This window comes from Carassius gibelio, chromosome A5 (genome assembly GCF_023724105.1).
Source record: "Carassius gibelio isolate Cgi1373 ecotype wild population from Czech Republic chromosome A5, carGib1.2-hapl.c, whole genome shotgun sequence".
Classification (NCBI taxonomy): domain Eukaryota; kingdom Metazoa; phylum Chordata; class Actinopteri; order Cypriniformes; family Cyprinidae; genus Carassius; species Carassius gibelio.
Genome location: NC_068375.1, coordinates 38,868,904 through 38,892,815, shown reverse-complemented (window position 1 = coordinate 38,892,815; position 23,912 = coordinate 38,868,904). Strand labels below are relative to the sequence as shown.

The following is a 23,912-nucleotide window of genomic DNA, read 5'->3' as shown; positions in this document are numbered from 1 at the left end:
ACATGGAAACTGTAACAATGAACCAGGTAAAGCAGAACATTTATTTTGATGATATTCAGAAGTACTGGAGCCACAAAGTTAAAAACAAAAGAAGAAAGAACAAAGCCGAGGGAAACTGGACAAAACATCGGCTGGATCATCATGGGATTATTTTTAGAAAAGGAAAATAATAGGAATAGGTAACATGAAGTTCTGAATAGGAAAATTATAAGAATGCTAAAGTAAATTATTGATTTGACTAATTTTAATTTAGAGGTACAGTCTTTAGCAAATTACCTTTGAGATTACAGACCTCTACTCTAACATCTCAAAAGTTTGAGAAGCAGTTTCAAAATGTACATCCTGTTAATGCTGCAAACAGGTGTTGCTCAACAGTTAAAACTGCCACGTGTGTGTATCTTGTGTATGTTGTACAATCGTTTCACGATGCATTTTGCAACATATTGTGTTGCAAGATGATAGCCTACTTCTGTCCCATGTTATGTTATTATTTTATCTCAAGAAGTGTTATCTAGTTGAGAAACTGCTCAACTGCTTGTCCAATGACTTTAAGATGTTGTAATTTAGATTAAAGTAGAGATAGATTAGCTTGTTTCTTTGAAAAGATGCTGCAATAATTACAGTATTTCCCACAGACTTGTACTCTGTGCCGGCATATCTATGCAAGTTCCTTCTCTGCTAGCAGGAGGAGCTGTTGGATTGGTGGAGATCGAGCTTTCCCTGGTTAAACTGTACACAAAACAGCGATCTCACAAACGCTGCTTTATCAGGCATTACATTCAAGAAGAAATGAAAATGACATCCAACATTTTCTGAAGACAGTCGGTTTCCTTTAGAACTAAAGTGAGATAAAAACCATTTAGTCAAAACCTTTTAGAAAATCTTTTTGTGGCGGTCAGTTTTGATATTGTGGCAGTGTGATTGTCACAAATAAATCAATGTATGGGAAACATTGAATTCCATTTGAATTTCTGAAAGAGCTCAAAATAAATCAAATATAACAATTCATCATCAGTCAGGTAAAATTGTATCATTCCAATTACATAACGAAACAATTAGAAGCCAATTTAGAATGGATAATGCAATTGTGAATCACACTGTAGCTGCGAGGCAACCTGCTGCTGTACACGGTTTACTTTAACTATATGGAAAATAGCCAAGTGTTCCACAGAGGAGACAAGCAAATTTCTACATTTATCCTAATTTAACACAAGACACATGGTGTAAAATGCATAGCATCAACAACTTTTTACCTAAGTATCTCAAAGAACACTTACAGCTAACTTAACTAGCCTATGTGCACATGTAGTAGCACAAACAACTATACAGTGTGCTCTATGGGCACAATGTGTTTACCACAATTACATTTTTGAATCATACCTGACAGCCGAGAGACACACATCAGTGAGAGTTCTGGACCAGAGACTCTCACACACTGCATGGAGGTTTTTCTGACTACACATTAACCCAAAGTAATGTTTTGTGTCTTCCCTTATATACTCAGACCAGAAACAAAGAAATCTTCAAATCAGTTTTACAAGTTTAAAGACTTTTGGTTCTTGTGGCCCTAAAATGGGACACACCACTTCCTCAGCAGAAAAGTTTTTCAATATTTCTCATAATATAAGTGACTACTGAATAGCTGATACATATAGGTGATTTAGCAACATATAAAACCATGCAAATCATTTATCTAAATATTAGCCTGAACTGGTAAGATACAGTAGCATTTTTCTTTCCAAAATGGCAGCTATGGGGCTAAGTGAGCCAAAGGCTGTGGGGTAAATTGTTTCAGCATTTTAACTTACCCCACCATAAGGCACTTTAGTTCAGTTAAATCTCGGAATTATAAACTGGTGTTTTAATGTGATATTAGTGGTTTAGTTTATCAGTTATACATATTATTTGCAGTTTATTTGATGGGGATAAGTGAAGTGTATTTGCGGTTTTCACCCACCTGTTTGTGTTCACTTAAGTCGTATTTATGTGAGATACTCCACATGATGGAGGTTTTGACAGCTGTGTGTGCGTTTGACAATAAAGGTTCAATGGATGTTCCGGATTTAAATGCAAGCATGTCTGGAAGACACTGCATTAGCTGCCTTTACATGGACCCTACAAATCCGATTATAATAGGACTAGAAGCACAATCAGAATAAAAAAAGTCACATGTAAGGGGTGGTTTATTCCTTTTTTAATCCGAGTGTGAGAACATGTAAAGTCAAGTCAGTCCCCCTGTATAGATTTGAAAATCTATACAATGTTTGATAGGGAGCCAGTGCAGTGTTGACAGAACCGGGCTAATATGGTCATACTTCCTTGTCCTAGTAACAACTCTAGCTGATGAATTTTGGACTAGCTGGAGTTTGTTTATTACGCTTGCAGAACAACCACCCAGTAATGAGGAAAGGAAATATTGCTATCAAATAACACAAATAGGTTTCTAACTGATGACGAAGAACTGACAGCGCAGCCATTAAGTCTTTGACAGCGTTCTAGTTTATTACATGCAGAGTTGGTATGTTTCTCTAGGCCTCTAAGAAATATAGAACTGAGTATCATCAGTATAACAGTGAAAGCTAAACCATGTTTCCTGATGTTATCTCCAAAGGGTAACATGTAAAGCGTGAAAAGAAACGGCCTTAGTACTGAGCCTTGAGGTACTCCATACTGCACTTGTGATCGATATAATACCTCTTCATTCACTGCAATGAACTGATGGCGGTCATATAAGTATGATTTAAACCATGCTAATGAACTTCCATTAATGCCAGCAAATTTTTCTAATATATTCAAGCGTATGTTGTGGTCAATAGTGTCAAATGCAGCACTAAGATCCAATAGAACTAATAGAGAGATAAAACCACGATCAGATGATAAGAGCAGATCATTTGTAACTCTAAGGAAAGCAGTCTCAGTACTATGATACGGTCTAAATCCTGACTGGAAATCCTCACAGAGACCATTTTTCTCTAAGAAGGAATATATTTGTGAGGATACTACCTTTTCTAGTATCTTGGACAGAAAAGAGAGATTAGAGATCGTTCTGTAATTAACTAGTTCTTTGGGGTATAGTTGTGTTTTTTTGATGGCACTCTTAATAACAGCCAGTTCGAAGGTTTTGGGGACATGTCCTAATGACAAAGACAAATTAATAATAGTCAGAAGAGGATCTATGACTTTTGGAAGCATCTCTTTTAGGAGCTTAGATGGAATAGGGTCTAACATACATGTTGTTGGTTTAGATGATTTAACAATTCTTCCTCCCCTATAGTAGAGAATTGCTGGAACTGTTCTTCAGGGGGTCTATAGTGCACTGTCTGATGGGATACTGTAGCTGACGGCTGCATGGTTCAAATTTTATCTTTAATAGTATCGATCTTTAGTTAAATATTATCGACTTTCAGCTGTGAGTCCCATAATGGGGGGTTCTGGCTAACAGGTTAAGACTCTCATCAACAAACAACTGGTTTAGGGTGAGGGAAGGGTCACATTTACTACTTTTTTTTTTTTTTTAAGCAGCACTGCACAATAGTTCATGTGAAGGTCGTAGCTAAAGATAAATATTATGTAGTAGATAAATATTATGTGTGCTTTTTAAAACAGCATAAAACAACAGCTGGAAACTGCACATTCATGCAGTGTGCACATGTCAAAAGAGTGAATTCGATCAGAAGCTTTTGACATATAAACATATATCAACCTGATCACTTGATTTAGCGTTCATGTAAACACTATGTTTGGATTCGTCGATCAGAATGAATTCCTTCTGATGGAAGCAAAAAGTGTCAAGCACCTATTGTTGCAACATCGGTCCCAGAGAGAGTCTTCTCAAAACACTTCTTCTACTTGCTCAGATCATCCAGTCATACAGAAATTTGGAAAACAAGACAAAATACTTTTTTAAAAAAAAATAAGTCACTTAAAGAGGACTTGGAGCTGAAATAAGGCACTGTCTGGGAAAAACGGGACATCAGGTCACACTACTTTTATATAAAAGAGCCAATCGATCATCGCTAAAGTCGCACACTTAGGCCTGCACATGCTCATTTGCTTTTCTTTCTTTCTTTCTTTCTTTAATTATTTTATCTTTTTTAAGCTTTATGAGCATGAGAAACTAAATTTACTAGATTTATTAGATTTAATTGGTGATTTCAAATATGAAATTTAATCAAGAGGTGAACAACTTTGAGAATGAGATTTTTCCACATTCACATATTTTACAATAATGAGCATTTGTGCTGTTTGAAATCAAATGACCAAGACAAAACTTTATTTTTTAGAGAAAAGTTTATTAATTAATTGAAACAGAAGCACACATAGTTGTAATCATGTCTGTAGTAGGCTATGGTTGATTTGATTATCATTGATCATCTATTTGTATTGCTTATTGAATGTCAAGCATTAAGGAACAGACCGAAACTTGCCAAAATGTGTTTTAACACATCAAACTTATTTCCATGCACTGCATCCTCCCTTTTGTCTGAATAAACAAATTATGGTGTTAATGAGAAGCTTAGTTAAAAGGTAAGTAAAAAGTTCAATTAGACAATTAGTCACGTCATATTCAGACTTGAAAACACTTTCTTCTAACCTATTAGGGAGAAATCAGTTTGGTTAAATAAAATTACATGACACTTACAGTGTATACTAAGTTTTAATGACTGATGATCCACAAATAATTTGACTACTGAAAAGAACAGCTAAATGACAAATATGCATGGAATATGACATTTCTTATAGTTATTAGTTTGGAATAAATGCAAACATGACTGAAAAGCTCTAAATTGATGAGAAATATACTTTTTTTAGAAAAAATAAACAGACCATTAGTTAGTTGTTTTGTTCTCCTTGATATTGTAAGAAATATTTCATTTATTTTGTTTCATTTAAAAGATGTGTCAACGTGAAGTGACAAAGGGTATGGGTTTTACTTACACACACACACACACACACACACACACACACACACACACACATTAAATCAATCAGTAAGGACTTATTATTGAACTCATTAGTTGTGTCCTTTCTGCCCAACAGCTGCACCTATCTGCTCCAGCAGTTTCTCTCTGTTGTTTGAGATGTTTTTTCCAGCAACCTCCATAAGAGCAGTGATCATCTTAGCCTTGTAAGGACCTTGTAAGGTGGTATAATTGTTCCTCCACACCTCAATTGTATCTGAGGAAAGAGTAAAACACTTAAATGAGAACATAATTGATATTTCTTTTTTTTTTTTTTTTTGTCTAAACTTGCCTCCACAGTTGACCACATTAAACAGAGGGATGTGAATCACGGTTGGAGTGTTTGTGCCTTTGAACACATAAAAGTCCTCTGGGTTCTTCAGGTCTTCACTGGGAATGTTGACTTCAGGGAAAGGGATGTTTCGTTTCTTGCACATCTCAGCAGCTTCTCTCACTGTCTGCAGTGGTAAAGTTTAACAGTAACACTTCATTTGACAAACATTTGAGTTGAAATTGAAGTTCATATTCACTGAAATCATAAGTCTGAGATTAATGGAAATGCTCTCTCCAGGTATTATTGCTAAATATTTTTTTAAATGAAATCACTTGTTTTAATGGTTTTCTTTCTTTTCTTTTTTTTTCTTATTAATAAAATTCTACACAGTATTTGTAATTATCTGTCAATGTTTTGTAAGGTTAGTGTGACATCTGGTAGTCACGATGAATGTCATGAGGAAAAATCAGCACGATTATTATTGTTTTCTACTGAAGAAAGAAAGTTATACAGCTTTGAAACTACGTAAATGAGAGTAAATTACCGTTTATAAGTGATCTAATCTTTTACTTATATTATAGTATGTATTATATGTTCATATATAATACCATGAAAGGATCACCATCACTGAAATCCAGGGAAATGATGAGATCAATGTTTCTTTCTTTTCTCAGCACTGAGAAGTAGGGTGAGTTCAGCAACAGTCCGGCGTCTTTATAATCTCTCGTCTTACTTTCCAGAAGAGTAGAAGGCAAGGTTTCATCTGAAGGATCACAGCATGAAATCAGTTTATTTTTCACATTGAATTACAAATTTACAAATGGGTCTGTTCTCACCATTCAGGTTGTGGAGAAAGTCATATTTTCTACCCCAGATCCACTCAGACATGCTTTTGCTAATGTTCCAAACATCTGTAAAACAAATGCATAGTGGTTCTCTTTTGATGCTTTACTAGTTTTCTACAGTTTTATGCTTTAAAGTACCTACATAGTTAGAAAATCAAAAGTGAAACACATTATACAAATCAAATACATTGTTAAGATGGTTCAACCTACCAAAAAAAGTAACTACATTGAGGAAATAACACATAATATCACACGCTTTTTCAGTGTGTTCATCCATACAGGGTTTTGCAGCTTCCTTATCTTTGAGATTCAGCTGCTGTTTGTCTCCATCGAGCACTGTAAAAGAAAGACATTTGTACAGTACATTATTGAGTTCTTGTTATCTGGCAAGCTATAACTGTAGTTTGTGTTAATTAGTAAGTGTGATAACCGGAGTCTAAAATGAACTAAAAAATAACTAGTCTCCTATACAGGTGCTGGTCATATAATTAGAATATTATCAAAAAGTTGATTTATTTCACTAATTCCATTCAGAAAGTAAAACTTGTATATTGTATTCATTAAATACACGCAGACTGATATATTTCAAATTTTTATTTAAATTTTTCTGATTATAACTGACAACTAAGTAAAATCCCAAATCCAGTATCTCAGAAAATTAGAATATAACTTAAGACCAATACAAAGAAAGGATTTTTAGAAATCTTGGTCAACTAAAAAGCATAAAAATGAAAAGTATGAGCATGTACAGCACTCAATACTTAGTTGGGGCTCCTTTTGCCTGAATGACTGCATCAATGCGGCGTGGCATGGAGTCGATCAGTCTGTGGCACTGCTCAGGTGTTATGAGAGCCCAGGTTGCTCTGATAGTGGCTTTCAGCTCTTCTGCATTCTTGGGTCTGGTATATCGCATCTTCTTCTTCACAATAACCCAAAGATTTTCTATGGGGTTAAGGTCAGGCGAGTCTGCTGGCCAATTAAGAACAGGGGTAACATGGCCCTTAAACCAGGTTCTGGTAGCTTTGGCACTGTGTGCAGGTGCCAAGTCCTGTTGGAAAATGAAATCTGCATCTCCATAAAGTTGGTTAGCAGCAGGAAGCATGAAGTGCTCTAAAACTTCCTGGTATACGGCTGTGTTGACCTTGGACCTCACAAAACACAGTGGTCCAACACCAGCAGATGACATGGCACCACAAACCATCACTGACTGTGGAAACTTTACACTGGATCTCAAGCCACGTGGATAGTGTACCTTTCCACTCTTCCTCCAGACTCTGGGACCCTGATTTCCAAAGGAAATGCAAAATTTACTTTCATCAGAGAACATAACTTTGCACCACTAAGCCGCAGTCCAGTCCTTTTTGAAGCGAGACGCTTCTGAGGCTGTCTGTTGTTCAAGAGTGTCTTGACACAAGGAATGCGACAGCTGAAACCCATGTCTTACATACGTCTGTGTGTAGTGGTTCTTGAAGCACTGGCTCCAGCTGCAGTCCACTCTTTGTGAATCTCCCACACATTTTTGAATGGGTTTTGTTTCACAATCCTCTCCAGGGTGCGGATATCCCTATTGCTTGTACATTTTTTCTACCACATCTTTTCCTTCCCTTCGCCTCTCTAGTAATGTGCTTGGACCAAGAGCTCTATAAACAGCCATTCTCTTTTGCAATGACCTTTTGTGTCTTGCTCTCCTTGTGCAAGGTGTCAATGGTCATCTTTTGGACAACTGTCAGGTCAGCATTCTTCCCCATGATTGTGTAGCCTACAGAACTAGACTGAGAGACCATTTAAAGGCCTTTGCAGTTGTTTTGAGTTAATTAGCTGATTAGAGTGTGGCACCAGGTGTCTTCAATATTGAACCTTTTCACAATATTCTAATTTTCTGAGATACTAAATTTGGGATTTTCCTTAGTTGTCAGATATAATCATCAAAATGAAAAGAAATAAACATTTGAAATATATTAGTTAGGTGTAATGAATTAATATAATATACTTTTTGAATGCAATTAGTGAAATTAATGAACTTTTTGATTATATTTTAATTATATGACCAGCACCTGTACACACAACATTGTGCTAAAGCCATTTAAGATGCTTTGATTTGAAGCTAAAATGAATTCGATGACATTGTCATGATCTATTCAGTTACACTTTACAATAAGATGCATGAACAATACATTTGTTAAAGTATTTAATTAGTTAATAATCTTAGTAAAAATACAACAGTTCATTATTTGCTCAGGTCCATTAAATAATGTTAACAGATTAGGGGTGTCCCCAACTAAGGATTTTCCTAGTTGAAGCAGATTTTTCTAATCTTGCCGATATTCGACTGATAGTTGAATCATATGTTTGGGAACGGGACAAAATACATTAACAAGAGTCAAGTCAGACATTCGACTAACATAATTACTGATGTTAACATACAGAGAAAATGTGTAAAGAATACCTTGCAGATATAAACAGGGTAAATTAAGTTTTATGTTTTGATGAACAGATAGCTAACGCTTAACATCGGCGAAACCATAACAGTTTTATTTTATACGTTTTTTTACAATAGTGCTCTTATTATAACGTTAGCTTAAAACGTTAGCAGTTCATGTTCTGCATTTCTGTTTTGAGCTGCGCACGCTGAAGATGACTAGTAGAGTGACGCATTTGATAGCAAGTTTTAAATCAATGGGATTCAACTCATATTTTCATATAGAATACGCTTCATTATTTATACAGCATAACATTAATATTAAGACTTATAGGCTATTTGCAAAAAGAGACCGAATGCACATGAACATATGCGGGGCTCTGAATGCGAACTCCTTTTGTGGACGCGTTCTTTACGAAACAATGTGCAGAAACACGGCAGCTAAACTCAAATTCACAGCGTTTTAGTATACTGGTCTTCTCATTATAATAGTATGTATATAACAGTCCCAGTCATAGTTATTAATATTCTGCATTGTAGTTGTATTCTGCTCATGCTGTGCACCGAAGAGATATCACCATAGTACTACAATTAAGCACTTGACTCAAAACCAAATTCATCTTATATCAGGTAAATAATATATCCACGATATACATATAGACCGGCTGAAATGTTTTGAAATCACTTGTACCCTACATGTTCGAAAAAATCCATTCTCTGCCTGTGTCAGTTTGAGTCTTGGTAAAGTTTAAATCCCCGCCTCCAAGATGCTCCTCTTTCGGTCACGGATTATGGAAAGTGTAACATAAATCTATAGGTGTGAAGTGTATCTATCTTCGTGTAATATATATAAATATATGAGGAGACAGTAGATCGTCTTTAACTCGCTTTATTCAGCATGAAGCAACCGCATACACGAGAATCTCTCTTGTGTTATCTTCCTGTCTGTCTGTCACGCATACGTAAGCTCTGACGTATGCCCAATCACAGAGCATAACTGGTTCACGTGACATCTCCCCCTTTTAGTCTAAGGATTCATACAGTATTAAACAAAACAACTGTTTCTCAGAAACATACCCTGAAATTACTTTTCGGTATAAAACACAATATTTTCCATATTCTCTTTTTTCCAAAAATGTATTAAATAAACAAAAGAACTCTTATTCTATTTATCAATATTATTTAACTTGCTGTTTAAGTAGACATTAACAAAATACATCTGAACAAGCAAATATAAACAAACATTCTTCTCAGACCTTCCCTTTTGTCCTTCAACATAAGTGGTCTGTACTCATTTGTGAACATCACTAGTTAACTCATTTCTTCTGACTAGTAAGTTAACTTCACGGCAGGTTTCACAACACGTCCAGAGAGTGTTCTCAAAACTCTGGGTGACGATGTTATGCTACCAGTCTCTGAATTATTTTGAGTTGGACAGGTAGCTGATGTTATGCTGCCCGGCGGGTTGGAGACTTTTGGTGATTGTGTTGGAGAGTCGTTCCTTTCTTGGTTGACAATCTGCAGGTGCCTCCGGTTTCGTCTGATGGTGTCTCCTTGTGGCGTTTTCACCACAAACGAACGGGGAGTGGAACACGAAGCCTGAATCACCCCGGTGCCTCTCCATGTCTTTTCTGAGTCTGTTTTCAGTCGCACCCTGTCTCCGACCCCTAAGGCGGGAAGCTGCTTAGCTGAGTATCTCCTGTTATAGGTGTATTCGTAGGCCTGCTTAGCTTTGGCATCTGTCTGCCTGACTGTAGACAGATTTGGCCATGACGGTCTCAACTGATGGTGGAGCTTGGGGACTGTGGTTCGCAGTCTCCTTCCCATGCGGAGTCTGGCTGGGCTTTCTTTTGTCGGCTCCGTAGCGGTGTCCCTGTAGATCAGGAGAGCTAGCTGGGGGTCTTGTTGCCTAAGGATGCTTTTAGCGGTCCTGACAGCTCGCTCCGCCATCCCATTAGCTTGGGGATAATATGGGCTTGATGTAGTATGCTGGATGTCATACTTAGATGTGAAGTCCTGGAACTGCCATGAGGTGAACTGTGGGCCGTTATCCGTAATCAGCTCTTCAGGTATCCCGAACCGTATAAATATGCTCATCAGCTTACTTATAACTGCTTCACTCGTGGTCTGGGTGAGACTTAATACTTCAAGCCATCTTGAATAATAGTCAATAACAACCAGGAAGTGCTTTCCTTTAAACTCACAAAGATCTGCAGCTAGTTTTTGCCACGGGAGTTTCGGCCAAGGCGTTGTAATGAGTGGTTCCCGGCTTTGGCTTGGTTTGTGCTCATTGCAGTGTGGGCATGAGGACACTTTCTCCTTTACTGCATGGCTTATCTTTGGCCACCAGATGGCATCATTGTATCTCTCCCTGGATTTGTTTAGGCCTTGATGCCCATGGTGGATTCTCTCCAGCATCTCAGTTCTCATTATTTGTGGGATTACTATTTGGTTTCCCCTCTTTACCAGTCCATTATGTTCACTGAGACTACTTCTCTCCATAAAATAGTCTTGAGCAGGCCTCACAACATCCTTTCTGTATCGCGGCCAGCCAGACTTAATGTATTGTCCGACTTTCTGCAGGGTTTCATCCTTCTCTGTCTCTGCTTTTATGCGCTCCAGCACTGTTTTAGGCCTTTCCAGCTCTGCGATGGAGTCCACATATGCCTGGATGTCCTCACTCAGTTTTGTGTCGTCCACTTTTGACTCTGGGTGCCTTGACAGCACATCAGGTACTATCAGGTTTTTTCCTGGGATGTACTCAGCAACTGGGTTAAACTTCATTAGGCGGATCAGAAGTCGCTGACACCTTAGTGGAGTTTTGTCTAGGTCTCTGTGGTTGATGAGTGTCACCAGTGGTTTATGGTCCGTTAGTAGTTTGTAGCTTTCCAGACCACACAGATATAGATAGAACTTTTCTGAGGCCCATACACTAGCAAGACACTCCTTTTCTATTTGTGCGTACTTCTTTTCCGCTTCATTTAGTGTACGAGAGCAGTAGGCTACCGGTTTAAGTGTGCCTCCATGATTTTGCATCAGCACCCCTCCTAATCCATAACTGGATGCGTCAGCACCTACTACGGTGGGCAGTTTTGGATCAAAGTACTGAAGAACGGGTGCAGAGGATATCAGCGATTTTACTTTCTGAAAGGCTGCTTCTTGCTGCGAGTCCCACACCCATGCTACTGCATTCTTTAACAGCTCGTTAAGGGGATGAAGGATTTGTGACAAGTTGGGTATGTATCTGCCGACATAATTCACCATACCAAGTACTCTTTTTAACTCACTCACATTTGTAGGTGTCTCCAGAGCGGTGATGGCGGACACTCTTTCTGGGCTTGGAGTTACGCCCTCTTGACTGATGACCTGGCCCAAGAAGTGAATGGAAGCCTGCCTGAACTTACACTTTTAGCGGTTAAGTTTTAAACCAGATGCACGGATTGTCTCCATCACCTTTTTCAGGCGGCTGTTGTGCTCTTCCAGAGTAGCTCCGAACACAAGAATATCATCCATATAAACGACTGTGCCCTCGTGATCATGCAGTAGTTCTTGCATCCTCCTTTGGAATATTTCTGGTGCTGATGTTATCCCGAATGGGAGCCGTTTAAAACAGTATCGACCATTTGGTGTTATAAAGGTTGTTAATTTTGAGCTTTCTTCATCCAGAGCCATTTGCCAAAATCCACTGGCAGCATCCAGAGTTGTGTACACCTTACTTCCAGCCAGTTTGTGTAAGATGCTGTCTGTGGTCGGCAAGATGAATTTTTCTCTTTTCACGTTCTCGTTTAGTTTAGTGAGACCTACACAAATTCTTACTTTACCGTTTGGCTTTATCACCGGCACCATAGGCGCTACCCATTCTGTAGGCTCTGTCACGCGCTCTATTATGCCATTTTCCTCCATTCGCTTAAGCTCCTCCTCTACTTTAGGTAGCAGCGGAATGGGTATGCGGCGAGGGGCTACGACGCTGTATGGCTTAGCATTTTCTTTTAGGACTATTTTTATGGGGTCTCCCTTAAGCTGTCCTAATTCCCCAAACACACTGACTTCTTCAATGTGTTGTATTAGACCCAGACGAACACCGACAGATCTACTCAGTAAATTATCACAAGTAGACTTTGCCACTATTACTCTAAAGTAACAGTCTTTTTTTTTGCTTCCTTTTGTCTCTTGCGTCTTAGCTAGGAATTGCCCCAAATGGACCACTTTTCCTCCTGGACTTTCCAGTTTAGAGGTGACTGGACTAAGTTTCGGCTTGACACGGAGGCTGCTATATGTAGCCTCATTTTATTATTGTCGTGTCAGCACCAGAATCAATCTTGAAGCTGACTGGAGTATGGCATATCACTAGTGTTGTACGACATGGTGGCTCTGTATCTGTGATGACTTCATCCACTGTAGCCTCATTCTTGGTCATAGTCTCATTTATTGATCCTAAGAATAAGCTGTCTACTTCTTCAGTCACTTCTTGTATCATTCTGGTTTTGCATTTGTTTGCAAAGTGACCAATTTTGTGGCATTTGTTACATTCTTTAGCTGGACATTTGTCTCTTGCATGTCTGCGCCCACATCTACCACAGTTTTTCTTTTCATTTTCTTTTCGTCCTCCTGCTGCCTCATATTGTGTTTTTTTCCACTTATTTTTTTAAACTTTTGATTTCACTTCATCAACGTGCCCTGATGCACCAGCCTCGCTGTTCTGTTGCTTCACTAACTCAGAATGCCTGGCCATGTCAACTGCTTTCTTCAGAGTAAGGTCACTTGTCATTTGTAGCTTCAATGAAAGATCTTTGTCTTTAATCCCTATAACAAGTCTATCTCTTATTTCCTCCTCCTTTTCATGAAAGTCACAGTGGGCTGCGAGTTCATACAAGTGCCTTATATACTGTTCAACGGACTCACCCGCCTCTTGTGTCCGCGAATGAAAACGTGCTCTCTCAAAAATCACATTTCTTTTTGGCACGAAGTGCGCGTCAAACAGCTTCAGCACTTGGTCAAAATCCTCCTCCTCTCCCTCGTCGTCATCCGGCGAGGCGAATGATTTGTACACTTGCTCTGCCTCCGGGCCCATAGAATAAATCAGTGCGCTGACCTGAACATCGGCTGGCTCTTTGTTAAGCTTCGTTGCTATTCGATACCGGGAGAAGTGTTGTTTCCAATCGGGCCAATCCTCCGGTTTAGCGAAGTTAAGCTGCTCCGGCGCCGAAAACTTTGCCATCCTGTCCGGTTTTCTCCTGTCAAACTACTTCCTTCAGTCAGCGTGCTGTGTCGGTTCACTTCTGACACCATGTGTAGTGTATCTATCTTCGTGTAATATATATAGATATATGAGGAGACAGTAGATCGTCTTTAACTCGCTTTATTCAGCATGAAGCAACCGCATACACGAGAATCTCTCTTGTGTTATCTTCCTGTCTGTCTGTCACGCATACGTAAGCTCTGACGTATGCCCAATCACAGAGCATAACTGGTTCACGTGACAATAGGTGTGGTTGGATTTATTCACGAACTTTAAAGTATTAATTTGAAGCTATTTTCTTTTCAGATTCTTACAGTTTTATCATAATAGGCTGTATAATAACTTCCTGGGAGAAAACCAGTAGTTCTATGTGAAATCAGACATTTGAGCTCCCCCATATTTACATTTACATTTATTCATTTAGCTGACGCTTTTATCCAAAGCGACTTACAATTGCTATATATGTCAGAGGTCGCACGCCTCTGGAGCAACTAGGGGTTAAGTGTCTTGCTCAGGGACACATTGGTGTCTCACAGTGGATTCGAACCCGGGTCTCCCACACCACAGACGTGTGTCTTATCCACTGCGCTAACACCACCCCACATATAGTCAATACAAATATTCGACTGTTGGATTGGTAGTCGAATCAGGCTCCTCGAATCAAAGCATCGATTCGTCGACTATTCGTGGTCACCCCTATAACAGATACATCTTTGATTTTAATAATGTATTAGTAATTAGTTAAATTAACGTGGTTTACAATTAATAAAAGATTTACAAGTATTTTTCATTTGAAAATGGAACTAAATTGTGAAGTGTTACCACAGTATATGTTTATATCAAGTGATATGGAATAAATTATGGATTATTAACAGAGCTGGGCGGATTAATTTTAGCCTCTTACTGATTCCAAATTATGACACAAATTGTAGTCAGTATTGTAATCAATTACAATACAGATTTAGATTAGATTACTTTTGATCTTTTGACCGATGACATTGATTTAAATATAATAGTGTACCATTTTGACATAAAAATACAAATATTAAGAAAATATATTGCATTCATTGCTATTAACAACATTACATTACGCCAAGGTTTCCCAAAAAAAATCACAAAAAAGTTACATAAAAGTCAATCATTTTAAAATCAATCAAAATAAATTATTTGTTTACCTGCATGTCATGTGTCCACAACCAATGTCAGAGAACAGTGAACATGCAAATGTCATACATAATTACAAAAATGATTTATTTTAAAAACTGAGGTGTGCTTCAAGTAAATATACTGAACAAAATTATGAACGCAGCATTTTTGCCCCTATTTTTCATAAGCTGAACTTAAAGATCCCAAACTTTTTCTATGAACACAAAAGGCAGATTTCTATCAAATATTGCACACAAATCTGTCTAAATCTGTGTTAGTGAGCACTTCTCCTTTGCTGAGATAATCCATCCACCTCACAGGTGTGGCATATCAAGATGCTGATTAGACAGCATGATTATTGCACAGGTGTGCCTTAGGCTGGCCACAATAAGATGTCACTCTTAAATGTGCAGTTTTACTGTATTGGGGGTGTATCTGGTGTGACCACCATTTTCCTCACGCAATGCAACACATCTCCTTCACATAGAGTTGATCAGGTTGTTGATTGTGGTCTGTGGGATGTTGGTCCACTCCTCTTCAATGATTGTGTGAAGTTGCTGGATATTGGCAGGAACTGGAACACGCTGTCGTATACGCTGATCCAGAGAGTGACAATAGGTGACATGTCCGGTGAGCATACTGGCCATGCAAAAACTGGGATGTTTTCAGCTTCCAGGAATTGTGTACAGATCCTTGCAACATGGGGCCGTGTATTATCATGCTGCAACATTATGGGATGGTCGTGGATGAATGGCACAACAATGAGCCTCAGGATCTCATCACGGTATCTCTGTGCATTCAAAATAAAATGAATAAAATGCACCTGTGTTCGTTGTCCATAACATGCACCTGCCCATACCATAACGGCAAACTGCTCACCCACAGCACATCATACACGCTGTCTGCCATCTGCCCTGTACAGTAAAGAGTAAAGAGAACACCTCTCCAAAGTGCCAGATGACATTGAATGTGAGCATTTGCTCACTCAAGTCTGTTATGTTGACGAACTGCAGTCTGGTCGAGACCCTGATGAGGACGACTAGCATGCATCTGAGACTGTTTCTGACAGTTTGTGCAGAAATTCTTTGGTTATGCAAACCGATTGTTGCAGCAGCTGTCTGGGTGGCTTGTCTCAGACGATCTTGGAGGTGAAGATGCTGGATGTGGAGGCCCTGGGCTGGTGTGGTTACACGTGGTCTGCAGTTATGAGGCCAGTTGGATGTACTTCCAAATTCTCTGAAACACGTTTTGGAGACATTCCTGTAGTCAGCATGCCAATTGCATGCTCCCTCAAAACTTGCGACATCTGTGGCATTGTGCTGTATGATAAAACTGGAGATTTTAGAGTGGCCTTCTATTGTGGCTAGCCTAAAACACACCTGTGCAATAATCATGCTGTCTAATCAGCATCTTGATATGCCACACTTGTGAGGTGGATGGATCATCTCGTCAAAGGAGAGGTGCTCACCAACACAGATTTAGACAGATTTGTGAACAATATTTGAGAGAACTAGGCCTTTTTTGTACATAGAACAATGGGGGCAAAAACAAAAGTGTTGCATTTATAATTTTGTTCAGTATATATTAGGTGAAAGCTGAGTTTCAGATGACAACAGAGTTTGTGAATTTGTGGATTTTAATGTGTTTGAAGACAAAAGCCTTCAAAAGACAGAAATAAATGGTTAAAAAACCTACTGAGCTATAATTCAAATACAAATGTATGTGTTCATCAGTAGTTAATGCAATGTTGAAACACTTCTTAATCCTGAAAAATATATATATTTTTTTTTTTACTGACTAATGACTGGTCTCTGTGATCGTCCACAAAACGAAAGTCTTTCTGAATGTAGCTACACAAGCAGTAGGCTGTTTTAGAAAAAGGAACATTTAAAAGATGAAAGAGGAATTAGGGAGAATCAATAAATTATACAATTTTATTGCTATTGTGTGAATCATATTTAATCTACCTGTTGTCTGACTATGAATATTTTAAAAGGTAATATGTAATATAATACAGTATTGTTCAAAATAATAGCAGTACAATGTGACTAACCAGAATAATCAAGGTTTTTAGTATATTTTTTATTGCTACGTGGCAAACAAGTTACCAGTAGGTTCAGTAGATTGTCAGAAAACAAACAAGACCCAGCATTCATGATATGCACGCTCTTAAGGCTGTGCAATTGGGCAATTAGTTGAAAGGGGTGTGTTCAAAAAAATAGCAGTGTCTACCTTTGACTGTACAAACTCAAAACTATTTTGTACAAACATTTTTTTTTTTCTGGGATTTAGCAATCCTGTGAATCACTAAACTAATATTTAGTTGTATGACCACAGTTTTTTAAAACTGCTTGACATCTGTGTGGCATGGAGTCAACCAACTTGTGGCACCTCTCAGCTGTTATTCCACTCCATGATTCTTTAACAACATTCCACAATTCATTCACATTTCTTGGTTTTGCTTCAGAAACAGCATTTTTGATATCACCCCACAAATTCTCAATTGGATTAAGGTCTGGAGATTGGGCTGGCCACTCCATAACATTAATTTTGTTGGTTTGGAACCAAGACTTTGCCCGTTTACTAGTGTGTTTTGGGTCATTGTCTTGTTGAAACAACCATTTCAAGGGCATGTCCTCTTCAGCATAGGGCAACATGACCTCTTCAAGTATTTTAACATATGCAAACTGATCCATGATCCCTGGTATGCGATAAATAGGCCCAACACCATAGTAGGAGAAACATGCCCATATCATGATGCTTGCACCTCCATGCTTCACTGTCTTCACTGTGTACTGTGGCTTGAATTCAGAGTTTGGGGGTCGTCTCACAAACTGCCTGTGGCCCTTGGACCCAAAAAGAACAATTTTACTCTCATCAGTCCACAAAATGTTCCTCCATTTCTCTTTAGGCCAGTTGATGTGTTCTTTGGCAAATTGTAACCTCTTCTGCACATGCCTTTTTTTTAACAGAGGGACTTTGCGGGGGATTCTTGAAAATAGATTAGCTTCACACAGACGTCTTCTAACTGTCACAGTACTTACAGGTAACTCCAGACTGTCTTTGATCATCCTGGAGGTGATCATTGGCTGAGCCTTTGCCATTCTGGTTATTCTTCTATCCATTTTGATGGTTGTCTTCCGTTTTCTTCCACGTCTCTCTGGTTTTGCTCTCCATTTTAAGGCATTGGAGATCATTTTAGCTGAACAGCCTATCATTTTTTGCACCTCTGTATAGGTTTTCCCCTCTCTAATCAACTTTTTAATTAAAGTACGCTGTTCTTCTGAACAATGTCTTGAACGACCCATTTTCCTCAGCTTTCAAATGCATGTTCAACAAGTGTTGGCTTCATCCTTAAATAGGGGCCACCTGATTCACACCTGTTTCTTCACAAAATTGATGACCTCAGTGATTGAATGCCACACTGCTATTTTTTTGAACACACCCCTTTCAACTAATTCAACTAATTGCCCAATTGCACAGCCTTAAGAGCGTGCATATCATGAATGCTGGGTCTCATTTGTTTTCTGACAATCTACTGAACCTACTGGTAACTTGTTTGCCACGTAGCAATAAAAAAATATACGAAAAACCTTGATTATTCTGGTTAGTCACATTGTACTGCTATTATTTTGAACAATACTGTACATTTTCAATCTTATTACATAATCCAGATTACATGAAATCTGTTACTTCACATCTCTGATTATTAACAGTACTTATTACCAGATTAAAGAATTATCATTTTTATATCTTATCTTTTATTTTTCAGATTTGTAGAGTTTGACCTTTCATTTGGCAGCAGGAAGCTCAAACAGAACAGTAGAATCAAAAGATAAAACTTATCCATAAATAAATGCAGACATACTTTACCTTTCCTTGTTTCCTGGTTTCCCAGCTCTTCAGGAGGTCGTTCTTGAAAGAAATATGGGGGAAAAGTCAAATATAATCAGGGCTAACATGAAATGAAATGACTGACTATTTTAGGCAGAAGTTAATCTTCAAATGCAGCTTTACCCGTTATTTTTTGCAGGAGGTATTCCTTAGTTTTGTCTTTATCACCTAAAGCGCTGCCACACAGAGCTGCAGAAAATACATTAATGTATAAAAGTGTTCACAATAAATGAATTAAAAACATGATTTTAAAACAAAATATGCAGTATAACAGTCTAATGCATCAACATGTCATTTGAACCCTTAAATATTTTTTTTTTATTTTTCTTAAAATAACTCTGTAAATCCGTATCTCACTGTGCTGATAAAATGAACTGTAATGTTGCAAATATTAGTAAACTCTCCTGTGACAGGCTTTGTTACCTTGCAGGTACAGCATGTCCATTTCATCCTGAGGTTTTGTCTTTGAGCCTCTGTCAAACTGGCTGCCGAAGCTGGATGTTTCAACAAACGCTCCAGTGAGAGAATAACCAGCTTCAAGTGGACTGATCTCAAACCAGGGGTCTTCTATGCCTGCAGACAGAAGACACCACCATAAAACAGCTGACACGAGCACAAAAACTCACTTAAATTTTTTCAGACACCAACACAGACCTTTCACATTCTCGCATTCTTGGGATTGCATGTCGATCATTGTGTAGATGGGAAATGGTACTTTATTGTGCTGGACCCACTGCTCTGAGAGTTTGCATTCATCAATCTGAAGAGAATATAATATATGTAACATCATCTCAGAAAAACTTAAAGAATGGAGTCCATAAGAACCTGCAAATCTTCATTTTTACAGCAAGTAAGATTCTGCAAAGAGTATGAATACAAATTAATCACCTATTCAGCTATGCTTGTGTTCAGTTCAGTTCAATTCAGATTAGCCTTTAAATCTCAGATTTCAATGTGGTTTCAGACTTTGGACCTTGTTGCATGTATGTTTGCTATAGCAGAGGATGGTGAATAGTTATGAATAAATACAGACCTCTTTCACAAATTCTGTGACGACCATCACTGCCCAGACGTCAGTCAAGCTGAAGATGTCTTTCCCATAGTAATATTTCTTCAGTTTGGCCAATGTGTCTCCCCAGCCGACTCCTGGACCGCTGAGTCTCTTGATGATTTTGTCCTTCACGGTCTCTAGTTTAGTGGACCAGTCTGGTTCTTGGTATAAGGAGGCCATGCACCTTCAGAGAAGAACATATTGCTCTCAGTTTTAACATTCAACCCAATTCAATCTCTGTGTTTGTGGTTTCTCAGGGTTTGTACCAGGTGGATCCAGAGACTCCGCTCAGATAAAGGATGCAGTCCAGAAGACCCGCTTTATCAAGCTGAACCAGGGATCCCAGCAAACCCACCATGGCTCTTTGTCCTCCTCCAGAACCCAGTAATGCAATGTTTGGCACCGCATCCTGAAATGCACACAGTTTCACTTGGGAAACAGTTGATGTTCATCAGCAACAACATCATTCATCATTGTTGGTCATTTCAAGAAAGAACAGACAGTAAGATATTAGAGGTTTAATGGTACACAGACAGTTTGGTATGCAAAAACTATACAACTGCCTCTATTTTTATTAAACAGTGGTTTACTGAACAAAACACGGCTTTGTCTTGAAATAAATGTAATTATAATTAAAATTTTCTGAAGGATGGAAAATCTACCTAAAACTATGTGCTGTATGAAGCCCAATTTCTTGCCCATTAAAATAATATTAAATGTTACAATTATAACGGATTAGTGTTAATTTTTGTCAGCTATTTTTAATTTAGTCTTAGTCCTGTGTCAAATAAAATGCAAAAATGGCATTAGAGTTTACATATAGTCCTATTGTGTCTAATTTGAAAAGAGCCAAGCAATTAACAGATATCTATAAAACAGTTTGGTAGTAACTTGTACAACGCTTATTACAAAATATATTTACGGTTTAAAAGTTAAGCGCCCTCTAGCGGGCGTAAAAATAATGACATTATCGTGTTGCATCATTGCCCATCCAAATGCGTGCTTATTTAATTGCAATGTGTGGACTTTTTACACCAATCTCACATTAATTCGTACTGTGTAAATTGTGCAACAAATGTTGTAAATGTTGTGCCTTAATATAGTTCAAACTGTAATATTAAAAGATCAAATTTAGTAATCACTATATCAATGATGCATCGTTTATATAGACAAACAGAAGAGGCAAGAATATGAACATAATCTGCTTAATGGCTCAATGTTTTCCTTATAATGGTTTTCTATGGGAAAACATTTAATATGTAACTTTGGACATTGTTTATATTCTGGGTTCATGTGCTTGCCTGTACAAAATATACATAATCAATAAGGTGTTATCTGAATTTCACTTTATCTAATATCTTACTTCATTACTACTTCATGCAAACTACATTACTTACCTTACTGCAGTTTATCTCGAGTTTCTGCAGGCTTTGAAAAACAGTGTTTCTCCTTTCGAACACAAACTCTTCCTCCTTTTTATGCAGAGAGTGTGCAATTCTCACCTCAACACTGCAATGGAGACATACAGGCATACTGATATTTCATACATTTTTATTTATTTTAGATTTGCAAACAATTAACTCAGATGTTAATTATGATGAGATCGCAGAACGATCCAGTTTGTAATAGACATTAACTGTGTTTATTGTTAAATTGTTCAACCCCTGGTGAATATAATAATTTATAGATTTACGCTTTTCTAAAGATACATTTATTTTTATTGCATCAGAAAACAGTCTAGAAGCAAATTACAAGTTATAATGTCAACATATAATGTCATGTTTTGAGCTACAGTATAAGATATATTTGGTAATATCTATCTCATAATTATTCAACCCCTATTCTAAATGGCTCTTTTTAAGTTGTTTATTGTACAGTATGGTACAAAATAGTCTTAGAAGAAAAATAAGCCTTTGGAAGCTCTATAACATAACTGAATTACAGTAACATTAGCTGTTGGGCTGATGATAAACGGGGCAAAACATTAGCGTTGTAGATACTATGTAGCAATATGTACTTAAACTGGGGTTACATACTATGTAGCCTACACATATAGTTACTATGTAAGTACACAGGTATTAGGGACATTCCTTTCTTTGGTAGCACTTTATTTTATAGTCCTGTTCCTCATGTACATACTATGTACTTATTATAGTAATTACAATAACTATGTAATAACTAGGTACTAACCCTGAACCTACCCCAAAACCTAACCCTACCCCATGTATTTACCTTGTATTACCAGAACTTTCTTAGATAAATACACTGTAAGTACACTATAAGTACATGTTAGTACACGTACTGTAAAATAAAGTGCAACCGCTTTGGTACATAATTAATGTTTCTCAGTTGCTTTGACACAATCTTTTTTGTTTAAAGCGCTATATAAATAAAGGTGACTTGACAATATAAAGTGTCAAGTTTTGATTTTTCATCAACTTTATGTTCTAAGAATTACTAAAATCTGTTAAAGGAACAGTATGCAAGATATTTTTATTAAAATATCCAAAAACCACTAGAACAATGCTATATATTTTGCTGACTTGTGTACTTACATTATACCAAATGTTTCAATTAATGTTTAAAACCAGAGAAATAAACAATTTTAACTAGTGACATGGACCGTGTCCATAGTGTCATTGTGTCGTCTGCCATTGATGTCACACACCCTTGATTTCCTGTTTGGTTGAAGTTAGTAGAAAACATGGAAACACCAAAGACGCTTTTATATGTTATGCATTCTGTTGAACTGGTGACAACCACACAGAATCGCATTGCAACAGAATTTTCAAATCTATTGAGTATGATAAAACAGCACTGCACAAGGACTGGAAGCGGTCGACTATTGCATAATAATTCCACTCTCAGTCACGGCGTTATCAAAGGCCCTGTCCCAAATGAAACACTTCATGTGCACTTGTGGTCTTAAGGACTACAATGGCCACCACACGCATGTGTCTCCTAAGTCCACGAGACCATAGGGTGTCTAAGAGCGCCTCCTTTGTTGGTTTTATGCGACCTCGATCCAAACTTCTGCTGAGCCTGCACTTTACCTGACAGTCAAAGAGACATTATGTCACAAAAGTGCGGACTCAGAGGAAGACCGAAAGGGTTTATGGTGCCATTTGGGTCAGGGCCAAACTATGCCTTTGTTTTGTATACACGCCCTCTAGAGGCGAAAACTTACATATTGTGTAAAATTTTTATAAAATGTTGTTATTGCCAGCAAAACTTCTTGCTGGTCAATAATTTTGATTGCAACTGTATAATGCTGGAATCTGAGCAGGATTACAGACCTTTCCTGGAGTTTGGATGCACTCATCTGTAAAACAAGTTCAAAGTCAAGTTACACCATCCTTTCTGATATTTAAATTATTAAACCACAAATAATGCTAACTTTTTTTTTTTTTTTGAATGAAATTTACATGAAGACATTTTCGCAGACAGTTTTATCTAAAGTGATTCACAAATCAGAACAATAGAAGCAATCAAACTGACCCTGGACCACAAAACTAGCCATAAGGGTTCATTTTTTTGGTTGAGAAAAAATTTGATTTATACATCATCTAAAACAATTAAGCTTTCCATTGATGTATGCATTTTTTTTTTGATAGGACCTTGATACAACTGTTTGAAAATCTTGAATGTGAAAGTACAAAACATTTTAAATTGGAGAAATCTTGTCCAATTGCCTTGTCCAAATGAAGTTCTTAGCAATGCATATTACTAATGATAAAATTTTTTTTAATATTTATTTGCAGTAGGTAATTTACAGAGTAATTACATTTTTTATTTAATTACCTTTTATAAAAGCTTTAAAAATATATACTCACTGTTCTTGTGTAGTCTTGTAAAATCCAGCGATTCCCCAATAAAAACAGCAGCTGTTTTCTCTCGGATCAGGCAGAAGATGTTCTTTTATAGGACTCTAGATTTTATCATGAAGGGTGGAGATGAACGTGGATTGGGCTTCAGACCAAAAAACAAGTTCTTCCATGTAATTTCTTTGTAACTGGGAGGAGATGGTGGAGTAAAAAAGCTTAATGTGAAAACATGGTAAACCATTGTAAATTTTATAATAAA

At 37.6% G+C, this 23,912-nt stretch overlaps 1 protein-coding gene across 1 annotated transcript; it reads right to left on the bottom strand.

The window, feature by feature from the left end:
- Positions 1 to 4,948: 4,948 nt before the first annotated feature.
- On the bottom strand, positions 4,949 to 23,840 carry LOC128014911 (cytosolic phospholipase A2 gamma). Its single transcript, XM_052598616.1, has 14 exons — positions 23,663 to 23,840; positions 23,126 to 23,151; positions 21,227 to 21,338; positions 20,096 to 20,238; positions 19,812 to 20,013; positions 19,433 to 19,538; positions 19,202 to 19,351; positions 18,902 to 18,967; positions 18,758 to 18,799; positions 6,291 to 6,416; positions 6,072 to 6,146; positions 5,844 to 5,998; positions 5,254 to 5,419; positions 4,949 to 5,178 (listed from the first exon to the last, which is right to left on the bottom strand). Exons 2-14 carry the CDS (start codon positions 23,149 to 23,151, stop codon positions 5,015 to 5,017), a joined length of 1,533 nt encoding a protein of 510 aa, XP_052454576.1. The 5' UTR covers positions 23,663 to 23,840; the 3' UTR covers positions 4,949 to 5,014.
- Between the last annotated feature and the right edge of the window lie 72 nt (positions 23,841 to 23,912).